The sequence below is a fragment of the Suricata suricatta genome, chromosome 14 (assembly GCF_006229205.1).
Source record: "Suricata suricatta isolate VVHF042 chromosome 14, meerkat_22Aug2017_6uvM2_HiC, whole genome shotgun sequence".
Classification (NCBI taxonomy): domain Eukaryota; kingdom Metazoa; phylum Chordata; class Mammalia; order Carnivora; family Herpestidae; genus Suricata; species Suricata suricatta.
The window spans coordinates 71,547,493-71,566,644 of NC_043713.1; the positions used below are offsets into that span (position 1 = coordinate 71,547,493).

General features: G+C 49.5%; 2 protein-coding genes across 2 annotated transcripts; both read right to left on the reverse strand.

Moving 5' to 3' along the window:
- Nucleotides 1-1,849: 1,849 nt before the first annotated feature.
- Nucleotides 1,850-9,786, reverse strand: LOC115277794 (glutathione S-transferase theta-1). Its single transcript, XM_029922192.1, has 5 exons — nt 9,601-9,786; nt 7,770-7,857; nt 7,049-7,199; nt 2,490-2,666; nt 1,850-2,305 (listed from the first exon to the last, which is right to left on the reverse strand). Exons 1-5 carry the CDS (start codon nt 9,710-9,712, stop codon nt 2,111-2,113), a joined length of 723 nt encoding a protein of 240 aa, XP_029778052.1. The 5' UTR covers nt 9,713-9,786; the 3' UTR covers nt 1,850-2,110.
- Nucleotides 9,787-11,243: 1,457 nt separating this feature from the next.
- On the reverse strand, nt 11,244-18,941 carry LOC115278120 (glutathione S-transferase theta-4-like). Its single transcript, XM_029922548.1, has 5 exons — nt 18,712-18,941; nt 16,561-16,648; nt 13,477-13,627; nt 12,735-12,911; nt 11,244-11,557 (listed from the first exon to the last, which is right to left on the reverse strand). The coding sequence occupies exons 1-5, from the start codon at nt 18,821-18,823 to the stop codon at nt 11,360-11,362; spliced, it is 726 nt and encodes a 241-aa protein (XP_029778408.1). The 5' UTR covers nt 18,824-18,941; the 3' UTR covers nt 11,244-11,359.
- Between the last annotated feature and the right edge of the window lie 211 nt (nt 18,942-19,152).

Sequence of the window (19,152 nt, forward strand, 5' to 3'; positions counted from 1 at the left end):
GTCACAGCCCTTCTCCTGAACTCAATATCTACCTGGGGTGTTGGAAATCAAACAGCTATGTCCTGGCTTAGGAGATTACAGGGAACGCCTCGTAAAGCAGAACACTGCTTTCTGGTCTTGCTGAAAACAATCTAGTTAATGTGTATCTAGGGGACCCTCAATTCGCTTATCTAGTTAATGTGTATCTAGGGGTTAGATCCTGCTTTTACCCATAAATTCCTTAGGTCATGTTTTCGCATGGAATATTTTATCCTGCCTTAACTTGTTTTTCTGCGCGTTTTCTATCGTTCTTACCGGCACATAGCCCACCGATGTATTGCACAATGTTTCCTTAAGTGATGCTCAATAAATACTGCAGCTTGCGAGCAGCTCTGGGAGACTTCCCTTAGCCTCCCTCTCACCTCCGTTGACTTGCATGGAGTCTTGAGTAATCCTTTCTGCCGTCCTCAGCTTTGCTGGACGAAGCCAAAAGCCGAACTCACACTGGGGCAGTGAGGGATGGTAATGAGAACAGGATGTGAAGATCAGTGAATTTAGGACTGGAAAAGGCTTGAGTGCCTTCCATTGGCCCAAGCCACCTCCTTGGACTGAGAGAGAAGGGGCTTCTGCTTCCCCAGGAACACAAAGGGAGGCGGAGAAAGGAGGTGCGTTACCCTCCCCTATGGCCAGGATGGAGGCTGGGGAGGTTTCTGGACCCCAGCCCACTGCAGAGGCTAGGCCCACACTACTGGAAAGAATGAGCTTGCCCCTCCCTAATCCCTGGGGTCATATTCATTACACTCCAGCTAATCCCTTTAGCAAATGGCAGAAGCCCAGGGGCCCAACTAATGGTTTGCAGGAGGGCTGAAACTTCCTCACTGCCTTTGCAGGGCCAAGTCCCTCCAACTGACTTCCGTGAGGGCTCCTGAGGTCTGTGGCTATGCACCCCCCATTCCCTAAGAGAGGCTCTTGGGGTAGGGAAATCCTGCCCCCAAAACCAAGATTCAGCAAAAGCCCCTTGACAAGAGGATGTTATTGGAAAATTTAAGAATAGTTTGGCCTCCCTGATCCCCTAAGCTCTGGATTTATGTAAGACCTATCCTCCCAGAAGAGCGCCTTCACAGCCTAGTGCTGGAGCCCTCTCCAAACTGGAAAGGGCCATGTTCTCCATTCCCTTCATTGCCCTGCCCTGGTGCACAAATCGCCTTTGGCAGGATTACTATAATATCCAATCTCCCTGCTTCCTCTTTGGCCACCCTCCAGTCCAGCCCCCCCCAGCCAGCCAGAATATTATTTTTAAATGCAGTCTGGTGGGTTGCCTGGCTGGCTCAGTCGGTAAAGCATGTGACCCTTAATCTCAGGGTCATGAGTTGAAGCCCCGCGCTTGGTGTGAAGCCTACTTAAAATAAAAGTAATTAAGTAAATGAATAAATAAATAAAATGCATTCTCACCACACTATATCTGTTTATGGTTTACAGATCATAGGCATGGCCTTTAGGGCCCTGCATGATTGATTTCCTGACCAGGAGAGCTTTGATTTGGATTTTCCCCACCTGACCAATTCCACAGAACAAATGCAGGACACATGAGCTACAGTGCTTGGTGCCAAAGGGCCATATCCTGGGAGGCTGGCCCAGCCAACTGATCGATCACCATGCCTACAGCCACCACATATGGGATGCCTGCTGCCCTCTATGCTGTCTGACAAATCACTTACTCCAGGAACTAGAAGATTAGAGGGCATTTGTTAATTTCACTCCTGACAACCATCATGGAGAAGCTGACCCATAGGGCTTAGGAAAGGGGATTGTCTTTGGGATAGAGAAGAATACAAAGGCCAGGACAGAAGGTCAAATAAATCACACGTTATTAGAAGCACAGGCTCAGGCTGAGCCCAGTTTATTTCCTAAACTGATAACCAAAGGCAGTGATTAAAGAAGATAAGAGCTGGGTGTTCCATTCTCACTGTGGCTTTCAGATGGTGTGGGTGTAGGGACCCAATCTGGGGAGGAGAGGGACAATGGGGCTCAGGCAAGTCACTCCTGCCCTCTGAGCCAGCCTCCTATGGGACATTGGGAATGAAGATGCTTTGTGAACCGTGCAGGGCAGAGCAGGCACAGGCTTCCTGGCTCACTGGATCATGGCCAGCACCCCAGGCATCAGCTTCTGCTTTATGGTGGGGTCTGCAGGTGGAGAGTCCTTGGCCTTCAGGATGACCTCATGGGCCTCCCGGAAGAGAGCCTCTCCCACTGCTGCCTCCACACGCTGGCGCCATGCAGCCAGCTTGGGTCTACCTTCGAATACTCGGCAGCCAGCACCCACAGGCTACAGGGAGAAAGAGAACAGGATGGGAGTGGATGGGTAAAGTCAAGGATGGTAGCATCCACCTGGTTTGGGGACCGCAGGCTCCAGAGGAGGTTTCTGTACATAAGCACAGCCGGTGGCAAGACGTCAGCAATAGCCCAGGACCCTCGCCGCCTAGCAGGCCCACCCTATCCATGGCACTCACATGCATCAACTCTGTGATGGCCACCAGATCAGCCAGGGAGACTTGGGGCCCAGTGAGAAAGGCCTTGTTCTGGAGGAACTTGCCCTCAAGCAACTCCAGGGACACATCCAACTCAGCGAGGGTCGTCGCCAGCATCTCAGGAGACACTGGCTCACCCAGGAAAACAGGGAGCATCACCTGGTAGGTCAGGAAGCAAAGCAAAGGGTTAGGGGCCAGCCCAGCCAGCCTCCGGGGCAGCAAGGCAGTGTGCCTCTCCACCCCAGTTTGAGCTGCTTTCTAGCTGCAGGCACCTTTCTTCTCTAGCCTGTGTAGGCCTGCAGGAAAACTCCCAGAGGACCATCTTTCCCAGAAATAGTCCTGCTTCTGTGGTCTCTGATGGCTGAGCCTCAGGGGCATCTGACGGAAGGACTCAAAGTCATTCTCAAAGGGGACCTGAACAATGAGTTTTATACTTTGGAAGTAGGCATCTAGCTTGGGAACATCTTTCCCCCTGAATATAAAGTCAGTACCTCCTACTGTATAAGTAACTAAAAAGATGAGCTTTTAAGGTTTCCACTCTGCCACTTAAAGAGTGTGTGACCCAAAGCAAAATCCTCCAACCCTCTGAGCTTCTATTTCCTCGTCTATAATATAGGCATAATAGTACATGACTCCTCTTGTAAATGGAGAAGTAGGGTCCAGAGAGGCACCCTCAGTTGCCTGAGAGACACAGCCAAGGAAAGACTAAGTCAAGAGTAGAACCGACATTTTCTGAGGGACTAAGGAGCGGGGCCAGGGAAGAGTGGTATCCAGGATTCTGGGAGAAAGGTGTTTTAGGGGGAGGCCATCAACAGCCTCATGATTAGCAGAGCTGTCTGGGAGACACAATGACTGGGGAGCGTCAGAGGGAGCCATCATGCGTTTGGTAGGGTCACTTGGGAGAGCCTGGGATTCAGGTAAACAGATACACAGGACTAGGATTGTACATGAGCCCTGACTTTGAGCTTCAGTTTCCTCCCCCAAGCAAGACAGACAGAATCAATAATCGCCCACTGGTGCCCTGGAGGCCAGACCTGAGCTAATAACATTCCTTTGGCTACAGAGTTTTAAAAAATATGGATCAGTTGCTGATGTTTAAAAATGGGGATATTTCATATGAGAGTCCACATTTCCAGCTTCTTTTTAGTGTAAAGGGTGCTGGCCATAGGGTAATCTCTGCTCAGTATCCAAGGCTGATGTTGATGGGCTCTAAGTCTGCAGAAGACCCAGCCCTCCTCCCTCATTTATTATCTGCCTCACCCCTGCAAGAGATTATAAATCGTCTACATTTCCCTTCTGCTCCGATTTGGTGGATCCAAAATTCTTAAGGTATTAAAAAGTGCTTTTGTTCCCCTTTATTTTTTTTAAGATTTTTTTTTAAGTAATCTCTTCACCCAACAGAAGACGAGATCCAGAATCACACACTCTACCCACTGAGCCAGCCAGGTACCCCTGTTCCTCATTAAATATAAAAGACCATAGTAGGGTAATACATACATTCTGATTTGTTTATATAATGAATTATTACAGAGTAGGTTAAAAATGGATAAATTAGATCCACCCAGGGCAATACGGATAAATGCACGTTGCAGAATGATATGAGAGCATTTACACAAAACTTTTTTTTTAATTTTTTTTCTGTTTTTTATTTATTTTTGAGAGACAGAGACAGTGTGAGTAGGGGAGGGGCAGAGAGAGAGGGAGACACAGAATCCGAAACAGGCTCCAGGCTCTGAGCTAGCTGTCATCACAGAGCCTGATGTGGGGCTCAAACCCACAAACTGTGAGATCATGACCTGAGCCGAAGTCGGACCTTAACTGACTGAGCCAACTAGGTGCCCCAAAGACCCATACACTTTAAAAAAATGAGGAATCCCATTTCTGGTTAGGATATCAAAGTCACAAAAACCATAGCTCCCATCATAACAACGGTGGAAGGAAAATAATCTTATTTTTCTTTAAAGCCATCAAAGAGTTATAGAACTTTTCAAATGAAAACCAAAAGAGAGAATGAAAAAATAAAAGAAAAAATGCCTAGGGCGCCTGGGTGGCTCAGTCAGCTGAGCATCTGGCTCTTGATTTCAGCTCAGGTCACAATTACCTGCTTAAGATTCTCTCCCTGCTCTCACTCTCTTTCCCTTTCTCTCTCTCTCTCACTCTCAAAAAAAAAAAAAAAAAAAAGACTAACCCTATGATGTCTGATACGGTAGCCTCTAGCCACAGGTGGCTACTGAGCTCTTGAAATGTGGCTGGTCTTAGCTGAGATGTGCTGCACATGCAAAATACACACCAGATTCTAAAGACTTAGTACAAAAAAGGAATACGAAATATTTCACTAATGATTTTTTTCTGACTACCTGTTACTTTAAGTGCTTTATTTTTAATTATGGTAAGAAACACATAACATGAAATTTCCCATCTTAACCATTAAAGTTTTTTTCCAGTTTATTTATTTATTTTAAGAGACAAAGAGAGAGAGCGTGCAAGGAAGGGGCAGAGGGAGAATCCTAAGCAGTCTCCTTGCTTCAAGTGCAGAGCCCCAGGCGGGGCTCACTCTCATGAACTGTGAGATCATGACCTGAGCTGAAATCAAGACTCAAACACCTGTGTGGCTCAGTCAGTTGAGTGTCTGACTTTGGCTCAGGTCATGATCTTGAAGTTCATGGGTTTGAGCCCCACATTAGGCTCTGTGCTGATACATTGGAGCCTGGAGTCTCCTTTGGATTCTGTGTGTGTGTGTGTGTGTGTGTGTGTCTGCCCCTCCCCTGCTCGTTGCTCGTGCTCTCTCGCTCTCTCTCTCTCTCTCTCTCTCTCTCTCAGAAATAAATATTAAAAAAAAAAGAATCAAATGCTTAACTGACTGAGCCACCGAGGCACCTCAATCTTAACCATTTTTATGTATACGAGTCTGTGGCATTAAGCACTTTCACACTCTCGTACAACCATCACCACTAAGATGGTACAGAGAAAGCAAGAGAGACTTAACTCTTGAAAAGTCACTGGTCTGAGGTAAAGGTTAAAAGTTTCCATAAGCTAAGGGGCTCCTGGGTGACTCAGTCAGTTGCGTGTCCAGCCCTCAGGTCATGATCTCACGGTTGGTGGGTTTGAGAGTCGGGCTCTGCACTGACAGCACAGAGCCTGCTCGGGATTCTCTGTCTCCCTCTCTCTGCCCCTCCACTACGTGCACACTCTCTCCCTCCCTCTCTCTCAAAAATAAATAAATAAACCTTAAAAAAAAAAGGTTCTGTAAGCTTGGAGACAGATATCTCCTGGGAAAGGAACACATGAGAGATAACAGCCACTAGGGAGTATTGGTTATCTGGGCAAAATTAGAAGTAACCATTTAAATCTGCTTGCATGAGTATTTCTATCCACCAAGAGCCCTAAAGAATGTTGACCGTGAAGAGAGGCATCCTGGGATTGTCTTGTGTCCACTAAAAAGTAACCATCACAAGATAATGACCGTGGGACTGATGTCTCCCTGCTCCCAGCCCCTCACTCTTTGGAAAAGTGCCTTTAAAAGCCATACATGCTATGGGGGAGGGGGGAGGCAGGGAGCAACATTCCTCTTTCTTGTTGGCTCCCTTGTGTACAAGCTATCTCTAATAAACTCCACCTGTTTTCTTTCTTGGTGTTCATTTTTATGACACTGAGACTCAAGAACCTGGACTGGGATGTGCGGTAGCACCACCATCCATCTCCAAACCCATTCATCGTCCCAAACCGAAACTCTGTCCCCATTAAACAACAACTTCCCTTTTCCTCCTCCCCCCACCTCAACCCCCACCCCCTGGTAGCCCCCTTTTTACTTTTTCATTTTATGAATTGACTACTCTAGGGATCTCATGTAAGTGAAATCATGCAGGGGCGCGTGGCTGCCTCAGCAGAGCGTGCAACTCTTAATCTTGGGGTCGTGAGTTCCAACTTCACATCGATGTAGAGATTACTAAGAAAAATAAATAAACTTCAAAAAAAAGTGATAAAAAAATCTTTAAACAGATAAAATAAGGGCCACCTGGCTGGCTCAGTCAGTGGGGTGGTAAGTTCAAGCCCCATGGTAGGTGTAGAGATAACTTAAAATTAAATTTAAAATCTTAAAAAATAGGGGTGCCTGGGTGGCTCAGTTGGGTAAGTGTCTAACCTCTGCTTAGGCCATGATCTCGCAGTTTATGAGTTCGAGCCCCATTTTGGCTCTGTGCTGACAACTCAGAGCCTGGAGCCTGCTTCAGATTCTGTGCCTCCCTCTCTCTCTGCCCCTCCCCTGCTCACTCTCTGTCTCTCTCTCTCCCTCTCGAAAATAAATAAGTATTTAAAAAAAAAATTTTTTAAAGAGCCTAATGGAATTTCTAGAACTAAAAAAAAAGTATCTCAAATAAAGACTGTATTAACTGGGTTTCATAGCAACGTGGGCACAACAGAAGAAAGAATTAGTGGAGTCAAAGTCAGATCAGTAGAGACTAACCAAATGGAAAAGAAGAGTGCAATGGTACCCTAGCCCATTGGGGTGATACCCTCCCTGACCCCCCACCCCAGGGCCTCACCTTATGCCACAGGGCCCGGAGACAGCTTCTCCGCAAGGCCGTGTGCTGCCATGCCAGGTACTCATCCACACGGGCGCAGGCCTGTAGGTCCTGGGGGTACCAGTGGTCGGGCACTTTATACTTGCGGGTCAGGTAGAGCAGGATAGCCACACTGCAGGGGAGGAAGGACACTGCACTAGGGGCTTTAAACAGAGTCCCTTCTTGAACCCTCCTGACAATGTGCCAGTAAGCTATCCGTAGAATAGTGAAGGGACTTGCCCAGGACACTGTCTCAGAAGAGCTGAGAGTCTTTCTCAGGCTAACACCAAAGCTCATCCTACCACCGGACAAAAACCCATAGCAGAGTATCCAGCCAAGTGTTCAGGGACAGCTTCCTGGAGGAGACGCCATCAAAGCTGAGCCTTAAAGAAGCTCAGTTCTTTTTAGCCTGCATCTATTCTCATCGTCTGGCATCCAGACTAGCCTCAGACGGCCTGATTGCTCAAAAAGGCTTTCTTGTCATCTCTGTTGTCTCTAAAGCACCGTGTTGGAAACAGTGGGGGTGCCGCAGGATAGTGGAACAGAACAGACAAGGCCCCGGGCACCTCCTCTTGCCCTGGGTTATGAGGCTACCATGGTGTTATGACAGGGGTGGACGTAGGAGGCCCCTGAGTATGCACAAACTGTCTCTAAAATCAAAGGTTAGGACCAGATGGTTCCATTGAGGTCTGGTAGCAGTTACCTCTCGGTCAAGGTGAAGTCCCCATCCTTCAAAGCAGGTACCTTCTTCAGGGGGTTCACCTGGGCAAAGGCATCACTGAGGTGCTGGCCTGCAGAAAGCGCATCATGTTGGGTGAGGGGGTTACCGCTGAGTCCTTCATGGTCTGTGCCTACTCCCTACCATGCCCAGGCCCCAATGTCATGGTCTCGGCTGGTCAGGGCCACTTTGGGAGGAGCAAGAGACTGCTATGCCAAATGTTGCAAAATGAACCTCAATAGCCCATGCCAAGTCCCATTGTGGATAGTCTCCACCCACAGCCCAAGGTGCGGGATCCGATGATTCCTCTGGGCCTTCCTAGGCACTTCACCAACCACCGTTGCACCATCCCCAGCCTCCGAGGTTCACATTCAGGGTGCCCCAAGCTTCCAGAGCAGGGTGGCTGTTCACCCTAATGGAGCTCTGACTTCTTACAGTGCCCTTTTCCCTGTGGACTCTAAGGCAATGTCACCAAACAGAGAAGTGGCCTTTTCCTGGTGTCTGTTTACCTGCAAATGACTTCTACCAGCTCTCCTGTGTCCTCTTATTCACCCTGTCCTGGCCACTGGGGACACGGGGGCTGGCCCTGCCGTTAGGCTCCACTAGAGCTGGAACAGTCACATTTTTGTCCCCAAAAGGTGCAGCCTACTGTCGCCAAGGACACTGGCCTCTGCTTGAGTGTATCTGGGCGGTTCCTACTCCTTCACATGCAGCCAGAGAGAAACTTCTAAAGAGATACTTAAGCTCACTGCTACCCTGCTCAAACGCCTTCAGTGGTAACCCAGAATCAGGTGGAAGTCCCTCAAAGCCATATATGACTGCCTTCAACCTCTAGCCTCAAACACACCCATTCTCCTCCCACTTTCTTCCCTTGAAATGCTCCTTCACCGGACGCACCTGCCCACCCGTCCCAATGAGGGCACCCTTTATTTAACAGCCTGGCTGGGATGTTCTCTTGTCCTCATGCCTTCTCCCCTGTACTCCGCAGAGGTAACCCCTGAGCAGGACAAATGGGAAATCCCCCGGAGAGGGAGAAGATGATGATTCAGGCAGAGAGATGAGCCAATGCAAAGGCACAAAAGCAGGCAAGGGCCCCACACTGCTGGGGAAACAGTGAGGGGGAAGGCTCAGCAAGGAGAGTTACCCTACTTGCCCACCCACAATACCTGGTTCTGCTCCCCTCTTACCCCCCAAGTTCCTGCTGACAGTGCAGGGATCACCAGGCTGCGGCAGCCTTCCCAGCAGTCTCCCCTCAGGCTCCCAGCACACCCCCAGGGGGAGCCCCTCCCAGCAGGAACAAGAGAGGCAGAGGGCAAGGTAAAGCAGGAGAAGGAAAAGCAGAAGGAGGAAGGAACAGAGGAGGACCCCCAGCGCAGACTGGACCAATGCATAGAGCAGGGCTGGAAAGTTGGGACCCTGGGACAATGACTATTGTTGCAGAATTTCCACAGTTGGGGGCCACAAAGGAGGGGCTCAGCTCTGCCACGGTCTCTATGCTCAGCCCTCCTCCTGCCTCCATATCTCTTCTGGAAGTCCTCTATCCCATGTCCAGGTGTACCCTTTCTTGTTGCTCCTGAGGTCTCTCTTTTTCCTTTAGTTCTCCACCCCCTCTACTCAGCCTCCTCCGAGCCCCATGGCCTCTTCAATGGGATGGAGCACAGTTTGGGGGATTACCCGAATCTCGGATCTCCCTGGTGTCTCAGCTTTTCCGGCGATGGCCCCAAGAAGGAGTTGGCGCCGGAGATCCTTTTAAGCAATATTTGGCCATCCCGTTCCTCCCCGATCTCTCGGTTCCAAAACCCGAACCTCCGCCCACCTTTGAGCAGCTCCACCGTGCGCAACTCGAAAGGAATGCGGTTCTTCTTGGCAAAGATGTAGATGGCGCGGCAGGGCTGGGACAGCAGGTCCAAGTAAAGCTCCAGGGCCATGGCGGGGCGGAAAGACCAGGCTCGCGACCCAAGGGACTCTGCAAACCCCACGCTGCCCCGGGAACTCACGCACAAGTCCTCGCGGCCACGCCCCCACCCGCCGCCGCTCCCCATTGGGCAGCTCCGGGCGCCCAGGCACTTTGGTCCAATGGCTGCGCGGCCACGGGCCCGTCTGACCCGTGGGGAACAGTAGCGCGCGACCCCGCAGGCCGGGTGGTGACTCGATGGTCGCCCCTCCGAGGGTCCTTGGTGACTGTCTTAGTTCACTTACCATAGTGTCTTTAGGGTTCTTCCGTGCTGTTGCTGTTTTGTGTGTCAGAGTTCCCTGAGGCAGAAAGTGAGGCAGGGAGTGATTAAGGACCCAGAAGCCTAAGTTCTTAGCTAGAGATTCTCCAGAGATCGCGATGCTAACAAATGGCACAGTCTCAGGGCTGCTGTTTAGCATTTTGTGATAACTCTGCTCACATTGCCCTCCCTGTACTTGGTCCTCCCGCTCCCGCCAGCACAGTGCCTCACACTCCCTGAGTTTGTTTCTTCCTTCTTTAAAATCATGGGGAGAGATCCAGCAATCCCACTTCTGTGTATATATTCGAATGAAATGGAAACAGGCTATGAAAGAGGTATTTGGGGGCCCACGTTGACTGCAGCATTATTCACAACAGCCAAGATACGACAATAACTAAGTGTCCATGAGAGGAGGAATGGATAAAGAACATGTGTACATACACAATGAAATAGCATTCAGCCATGAGAAAGAATGAAATCCTGCCATTTGTGACCATCTGAATGACCTCGAGGGCATTATGCTGAGTGAGGTAAGACCGAGAAGAAAGATAAATACGATGTAACCACACTTATATGGAAAATCTTAAAAAAAAAAAAAAAAAAAGCCAAACGCACAGAACCAAACTAGAATAGTGGTTACCAAGGGCCTGGAGGTAGGAAAGCTGGAAAGATGTAGAAGGGCACACACTTGTAAGTAGGAGAGAAATAAACTGTGGAAGTCTATCACAACATAATGACTATTAGTCAACAACACTAGCTGTCAATAATATAGTCAACAACTGTATTACAACCACAGAATATACATTGAATGTATATACATTCAATGTATATTCTGTGGTTGGATTGTTAGTGGAGTGTTCCACATATATATCTGGTAGGTCCATTGATTAATAGCATCAGTCAAGTCCTCTATTTCCTTGATGATTTTCTGTCCTATTATTTTATAGGTGGAATAAGTGGAATATTGAAGCCATCAACTATTATTGACAACTTAATCATGTTTATTTTTTAAGTTATGTTAAATCTAGTTGATTTTTTTCCCCAGGTAACCTCTATGCCCAACATGGGGCTCGAACTCACAACCCTGAGATCAAATGTCACATGCTATACCAACTGAGCCAGCAGGATACCCTTAAAACCTTTAGTTTTTAGACTCTTTTTGGAACCTGGAAGAACTCATGACCACCACCTTCTCCCCTACCAGAACCTATGTTCACACCAGCTGTCTCAGGCCCAGCAGCCAATGTGATTGTTACAACACTTTATTAGGCAAAGAAATGGAGTTGTTTTCAACATTTCCCCTAAGGAAAGAAGCTCAACTCAAAGGGCTGAGCCAGCCAGGCCCTGCGGGATGGGCTGCTTCTACTTGAACTTCTGCAGCAACTCGCAGATCCTCTCCTTGACCAGTGGGTCCAGTGTTGAACAGTCCCACTCGGCCAGCTTCATCAGCCGATCATGGGCCTCCCAGAAAAGGTTAGAGCCAATGGCCAGCTCCACCCTCATGCGCCACTCAGCTATCTTGGAGCTACTGAGGAAGACATCATAGTTGCCTCCCATGGGCTGTAGATAGACAAAGAGGAAGGAATGGTCAGCCAGGGAGCCAGCCCTACCTAGGTCGCCTCTTACAGCCTCAGGGTCTCTCCCTATCTGCCTCTGCAAAGAGTGAGTCTGTGACCCATCCCACACCCAGGCCTGGGCAAGGGGCCATATGCTATGTGATAGATGTGGGGTGGCAATTGGGAGATCAGAATCTCTAGGGTTCTTGGTCACTGGTCTTGCTCCATGGTTCCTGAAGGCCTCTCTGAGGTGACAGCTGGCTCAGATGGCTTCCACTTTTTAGTGTGAAGCCTCCTATGGGCCCTGCCTTCTCCCAAGGAAACCCGTTATTCTCAGATGAGGGTAGGAAGAATTCAGTTATTTTTCCTCCACAGTGAACCTTCCTCTGTGATTAGGTGAAGGGCCTGGAATGGGAGACCTGGCAGGTAGTCTAAGAAACATGCATGCAAGAAGCTGGGGGGTCCAAACAGGGTGGGGTGGGTGAAATGTAAGGGGTAGGGAACCACACCCCCTTGGACAGAAAAACTGAAATGGCTTTCCCTGGTGCTGATCTGCACACTGACCATGGACCAAAGTGGACACTTTGCATACTGGCTAGAGATTGCATTGGCCTCTCAAGACATTGGCCGGGGTCCCCACTGCCCATCCTGCATACCAGCTAGGTCAGAACAGGCCACCCTCTCCTACATGTAGAAACCACATAAATGTCCCACAGCTGGTGGGTCCCCAAAAGCACTGTGGATGCCCCTAAGACTCAGAACCAAGCAGTTCCTTGTATACTCTATGTCTGGTGCTCTAGAAAACAGGCATTCAACCAGAAGGACACGTTGGAGACCTCTGGACACTTCCTGTAGAGTCCAGCAGGAGGTGGAGGCATCCAGGATCCTTGCTGACTAACTGAGAAATGTTGTGTTCTTCTCCCTGTCCCTGGCCAGCCCTCCAAGCTCCTGCCCATGCTGAAAAAGCATCGTGAAGCATGGATAATCGTGGTCATCCTTGGTTCAAAATCTCCTGTGCTTCCTGCTACCCCGGGTCAGGTCTAGGCACCTGGCGCCCAGAGTCCCCGCCCCCCCCCCCGCCCCCTGTCTCTTCCTTCAGCAGCCTAACCTCTAGTTATGGCCCCAGTGGTTGCAGAGGAGTCCTATATCTGCCCAGGCTGTGTCCCTACCCCACTCCCCACCTGCATCATCTCCACCAGGGCCACCACGTCAGCCAGTGAGATGTCGTCTCCAGTGATGAACATCTTGTCCTGCAGAAACTTCTCCTCAAAGAGCCGCATGCTGTTCTTCACCTCTGCCAACGTCTGCTCTGCCTTCTGAGCTGGAACCTCCTCACCGGTGATCATTGGGATCAGCATCTGGCCAGGGTGGGAGAGAAGAGGGAAGAGGAGGCCGCGCCCTAATCCCATCTGGCCCGCCAGTCTTCAGCATCTTTGTCTGCTAGAGAGGTGTTGGACAGAACCAAGGGTGTAAAGAGGTTCACCTCTTTTAGCAGTTCTGGTTGGTAGAAGTTACCTGGGGCCATTGTTCAGGAGGATTTTGAGATCCCAGCAGGATGGAATCCTGTGATTGATTAGTGATGTCTGTCACAGGCATGAGGACTAAGTATATATATACATATACACACATACACTAGCTAGTGGTCATCTTCAAATTTGGTGGTCTCCCTGGGCCCTTTGACCGTGATGTTTTCTCGTTTACAATGAAATTTCTTGAATCCTATCCAGGCTTGAGTAATATCAACCCCTCCTGGGTATCCTTCCCCTTGTCTTTATAAGGCTTTTTCATACCCAGTGGTTCATTCCACACTCCCATCAGCTCTGTAAGGCAGGTAGAAAAGGGAGCCAAGGAAATGAGGCTCAGGATGGAAGGGAGATCTGCTTGAACTCACTAGTGGTCAGCCCTAGCCTTGACCCCACTCACCTTGATCCAGAGGACCTTGTTCATGGGCATCTGAATGGCAGTGTGCTGCCAGGCCATGAACTCATCCACGCGGGCACGTGTGTGCAGGTCTGGTGGGTACCAGTGTGAGGGGGTGCTGTACTTGCGGCACAGGTAGAAAAGAATGGCCACGCTGCAGAAAGGAAAAGTCAGGGGCACTGTTCTTGCCTTCCCCAACATTGCTACACCCACCACCCCAGCGTGGCTGGGGCTCTGTGTGGGGCCTCCGGCCACAGGCAGGCTCTAGGAACTGACATTCTTCTGGGGGAAAGATGAGCCCAAAGGGTGCTGGGAAAGGCAGTCAGTCTGCCAGTCAGTGAGTGCCTGGAGGGAGACCAACAGGGTGGATGGGATCTGATGGACGGCACCAGCAAGGGCAGTCTAGATGGAAAACAACATGTATGGGAATTCAGGGGTAAGAGGTAGCCATACTCTCTCTCTCTCAAAAATGAATCAATATTAAAAAAAAAAGAGAGGGGCGCATGGGTGGCTTAGTTGGTTGAGTATCTGACTTTGGCCCAGGTCATGATCTCACGGTTCATGAGTTCAAGCATCTGGGATTCCAGCTGACGGCGAAAAGCCCACTTCAAATCCTCTATACATCGCCCTCCCTGCTCCTCCCCTGCTTGTGCTCTCTCTCAAAAATAAATAAACATTTAAAAATATGTATTAAGAAAAAAAGAGGGCCACCGGGGTGGCTGAGTGTCTGACTCTTGATTTTTACTCGTCATGATCTCACAGTTTGTGGGTTTGAGCCCCAGGTCGAGCTCTGCACTGTCAGTGCAGAGCCTGCTTGGGATTCCCTCTCCCTCCCTCCCTCTCTCTGCCTCTCCTGTGTGTTCTCTCTCTCTCTCCCTCCCTCCCTCTCTCTTTCTCAAAATAAATAAACTTAAAAAAAAAAAAGAAACAAGATCACTCTGGTACTCGGGTGGAGGGGTTCTGAGGAGGACAAGGCCCACAGGAATGCGGGGAGGGTAAAGACTGGAGGCATAATCTGCTCTTGGCTGTTGGGGGATGGGGGGGGCAAGGATGGGAGGAACTCAGAATGGACACAGGTGTTTGAGATGTCTAGAACATCTGGGGCCCCAGAGAGCCCTGAGCCAGAGTCTGATACGACATCAAAGTCGAAGAAGCAGGTGCCTGCCCCTCTGTGTCCCTGCAGCCCACCGCAGAGTCAGCGGGTAAGAAGGGAGCAGAGGTGGGAGCGGGAGAGGAAGGGAAGGAGCAGCCTGGGAGGGAGGAGAGAGGCCCCAGAGGTACAACTGTCTAAGGAGGGTGGAACTATCAAGAAGGGAAATCCTAAATCAACTGAATTATCTCAGTTGATCTCCAATAGCCCTGTAAGGTAGGTACCAGTATGCTTATATTTGAGGAAACTGAGGCTCAGAGATACAAGGAATTGGGCAAAGACACATAGCCTGAGGCTACCAGAACCCAGGACAGAGGCCTGGAACAGAGCTTTTCCAGCCCCTTTGGAGTTTTGATGTCTAGCCCCCAGAAATGCAATACAATTCTGTTGTCCTAAGTCATTTAGTCAGTGGCAATTTTATAGCAGCCCTAGGAAGATCATCCAGGCCCGGGGAGACCCAAGGTCCATGATCCACTTGGAAGATGCTTTACAATAATGAGACCGTCTCTGAAGCTGTCTGAAAAACAGCCAACCCCTAAATCTTACCAAAGCTCTACTTCCAAAGACCGATTTATAGGAAATAAAGGGACAGAAAAACCTCGTTAACACGACACCATGAGAACACAATCAGCAAAACTCTGTGGGAAACTCCTCAGGACAAAGGACGCGGTTTCTTCAACCATAACAAAGATGCAAAGGCAGGGCCACCTGTGTGGCTCAGTCGGTTAAGTGTCTGCATTTGGCTCAGGTGGTGCTCTCATGGTTTGTGGGTTCAAGTCCCACAGTGGGCTCTCAGCTGTCAGCATGGAGACTGCCTCTGGACTGCAGTTGCTCTCTCTCTCTCTCCCCCTCCCCCAATTGCACTCTCTCTCTTTCTCAAAAATAAATAAACATTTTTTAAGAAGTATTTTAAAAATGCAAAGGCAAAAGGTGGGGCATGGAGGGGACTATAGGCAGACCCCCAACTGCAATACTTGTAGTTTATTTGGAGCTGGATTCAAATGCACAAGCTACAAAGAAAATATTTATGGGATAATCAGTGACTTTTGAATAGAATAGGGTATTGGTTGAAATCCAGGGATTATTGTAGTTGTTTTTAAAAATTAATTAATTGCGTTTTTGGGGTTTTTTTGAGAGAGAGCGAGAGAGAGAGAATGCATGCATGAGCAGTGGAGTAGGGCAGAGGGAGAGAGAGAGAGAGAAAGAGAAAGAGAGAATCCTTAGCAGGATCCAGACTCAGCACAGAGCCGGACACGGGGCTCGATCCCACAACCCTGGAATCATGACCTGAGCAGAAATCAATAATCAGACGCTCAATGATTGAGCCACCCAGGTGTCCCCGGGGGATTATTGTTATTTTTTTTTTAATTTTTTTCTTAATGTTTTACTTACATCTGATACAGAGAGAGACAGAGCATGAGAGGCAGAAGGTCAGAGAGAGAGGGAGACACAGAACCGGAAGCAGGCTCCAGGCTCTGAGCTAGCTGTCAGCACAGAGCCCGACATGGGGCTCGAACCCACGAATGTGAGATCCGACCTGAGCCGAAGTCGGAGGCCCAACCAACTGAGCCACCCAGGTGCCCCTATTGTTATTTTTTTTTATAAGATGTCACCAAAGTATTGTGGTGATGCTTTTTTTTTTTTTTAATTGAGCCCTACTCTTATCTGACAGGCAGGGGAATGGAGGGGAATAGAGTGGGTTGGTTACAGGTAATGCAAAATGGGCTCCCCAAGTGGACCACTGTTGGAACTGTGTGATGGGTATCCTGTGGAGGTCGTTATATCCCTCATTATTTAGTATTTATTCTACTCTGGTGTACATATGAAATGTTTCATAGTAAATAAAAAATAAGTACTAGGTGGTCGGCTCCACGTGAATCTCCCAGGAGCAGCAGAGACAGGTGGGGGCAGGGGTGGGGTGGGCAGAGAAGATTTACCTTTCAGATAAGACAAACTTTCCTTCTTTGAGGCTGGGTAGCTTCTTCAAGGGGTTGATCTCTACATATTCCTTGCTGTGGTGGTGACCTGAGAAGGGTAGGGAAGGTCTGAGGGTGGTAGGACTCTAGGGAAGAGAGGGCCAGGTCTCCCAGAGGCAGAGATGCCTTTCTCTACTCTTTCTAGAAGGGGAAGAAACAAGGCCACAGGGATAGCATGCCTGGCTCACTTCAGGTCACAAGGCAAGTCAGTGACAGAATCGGGATTAGTATCAAGACTTCCACCCCCAGGCCAGGCTCAGTGACCAGGACAACCTGTTGGCTCACAGAAGTTGGAGGCCTCCAGCCCCCCTCCCAACTCTGGGCCTGAAGCCATAGCCTGTGAATCAACAGTAGCCCTAGAAACCTGAATCCCACTTCCACTCCCTTAGCCCCAACCCCGGCACACAGCTGGAGTCCAAAAGGGAGCCTCTCATATACAATCAATCCATCAGAAGACTTGTTTTGTCTTGTTTTGTTTATAAGTAAGCTCTCCACTCAACAAGAGCTTGAACTCATGACCAGCCCCAAAGATTAAGAGTCCACAAATTCCAGCAACTGAGCCAGCCAGGCAACCTGATCTATTGGGAGTTTTAACTTTCCCTCAACCTGCTGTCTCTGGTCAGAAACTGAAGCTGGATTCACACCTCATTTCAGAGCACCTGGCCTCCTCCTGTATGCTCTAGAGGCTTCTGCCTCTGCAGTGTGAGCCTTTTGTTGGGGCCCAGTAGGCCAAAAGACCTCCCGCATAGAGACCGTTGAGGGCAACGCCTCCGGGGCACAGGAAAGTCTATATAGTGACCTTGACTGGCTGTGCCTCCAGGGCGCAGGTGAATTATCTGGGAAGTTGCGGAACAAGTCGAAAGACTGTGAAACAACATTTGGCCTCCTGGGCCACACATGTGGCTTCTGTTCACCCTGTCTATGATTTTCTCGTTGCTTTTCAAAGAGGCATATCCTTTTAGGCTTTGAATGAACTTGGGCCAATCAGTGACGCCAGCCTTCCCTTACTTTTGTTTCTAGCTGATTGCCTGCTGTTGGGAGTAAACACAATCCTCTGTCAAAGATTTACTTCTTGAAGGATAAGTGTCTTGCCCATAAATAACTGATGAAGGGCCTTGAAGGAGTGTGAAACTCCTCAAAGAAAATTCTTTAGGCTTATATTGTGTAGAGACAGACTCCTGTTAAGGAATCCCTTCCTTGTAACGATTTATATGTTCCTGGTTTTTACTCCTGTCCTCTCTTCCCTGATAAGAATGATCCTTTCCAGAGCATGTCTTTACTTCAAGGACCATAAACTATGTAATCATTACAGACAAGATGTAATCACCTATGGTATATAAGACCCTGACTATCTTAGTAAAGTGTGGCTTTACCACCATTCACGATGTCTGTCTTCTTTCTTATAGATATTGCGCCGACACCAACCCCCTACTCAGAGACCCTTAGACTGAGGTGCGTGGGCTGGTCCCCCGCAGCCTTTAAGAAACTCCTCTATGCTTAGGGTAAAGTTGGAGAGCAGTGCCCTGCACCGCACCCTGGGCCTGCTGTCGCCCTGAGCAGGTGTGAACATGGAGGAAGATGGGTGTGGCCTAAAGAGGTGGTCTTGACTCAGATTTGGATGACCACACACTTCTGTGACCTTTGCAACTAGTCCAAGGTGCCACAAGGAAACGCTAGAACCCAGGGATGCCCTTCCACTGTACCTTATTAGAGCCTGTTCGTGGGGCTCCTGTCAGTTAAGCGTACAACTCTTGGGTTTCAGCTCAGGTCATGAGCTCACGGTTTTGTGGGTTCGAGCCTCACACTGGGCTCCACGCTGGCAGCGTAGAGCCTGCTTGGGCTTCTGTCTCTCTTTCTCTCTCTGTCCCTCCCCCACTCACACTGTCTCTCTCAAAATAAATAAACTTTTAAAAAAAAGAACCTGTTCATCCTAGCAGAGCATAGTCAGGGACAGGGCTGGACAGCCCACGATTCCCTTGGGAAAGGTTTCTTCCCCAGTGAACTTTAAGGGGAGGAGTTTCTTCTGTGTCTCAGCACCTCGGAGATGCCCTGACCTTGCACCCTGGCTCCCCGCCAAGGCCAGACCTATGCCAGGCAGCATGGAGCGCCTACCTTTTAGCAGATCCACAAACTGGAAGTCAAAGGGGATGCTGTTCTTCCTAGCAAAGATGTAGACAGCACGGCAGGACGGTGACAGCAGGTCCAGATAGAGCTCCAGGCCCATACTGAGGCATGTGTTGGGCACCCCCACCAGCCTCAGCCAGCAGGCTCTGAACCTGAGCCTGTATGCGGCCTGAGCCCGTGGCCCTGGCTCTGTGCCTGTCAGGGCTCTCCAACCCAGGCCTAGGACCCCGCATTCTGGAACTTCCTGTTTCACCTGGTGTTGTCATGATGCCAGGAAGCCCGGAATTCTCACAGCAGCAAGGATTCTGGGGAGACTCAGGAGTAGACTAGGGAGAGGCCCCTGGCTCAGGGGCAGGAGGCGGGGACTACCTATGACGCCCTCTTGGCCCATGCGTGTGCCTGGGGCCCATGTCTGAGAAGGACTGACAC

Bases quoted from the DNA above. Each gene is read 5' to 3' on its own strand.
- LOC115277794 (XM_029922192.1), bottom strand. From the start codon at position 9,712: ATGGCCCTGGAGCTTTACTTGGACCTGCTGTCCCAGCCCTGCCGCGCC. The intron at 7,858-9,600 runs GTGGGCGGAGGT...CGCTTTCTGCAG, and splicing joins CACGGTGGAGCTGCTCAAAG to GCCAGCACCTCAGTGATGCC. The intron at 7,200-7,769 runs GTAACTGCTACC...CCTCCCCTGCAG, and splicing joins GACTTCACCTTGACCGAGAG to TGTGGCTATCCTGCTCTACC.
- LOC115278120 (XM_029922548.1), bottom strand. From the start codon at position 18,823: ATGGGCCTGGAGCTCTATCTGGACCTGCTGTCACCGTCCTGCCGTGCT. The intron at 13,628-16,560 runs GTAAATCTTCTC...TCCTTTCTGCAG, and splicing joins AAGTTTGTCTTATCTGAAAG to CGTGGCCATTCTTTTCTACC. The intron at 11,558-12,734 runs GTGGGGAGTGGG...GTCTATCTACAG, and splicing joins CCCTGGTGGAGATGATGCAG to CCCATGGGAGGCAACTATGA.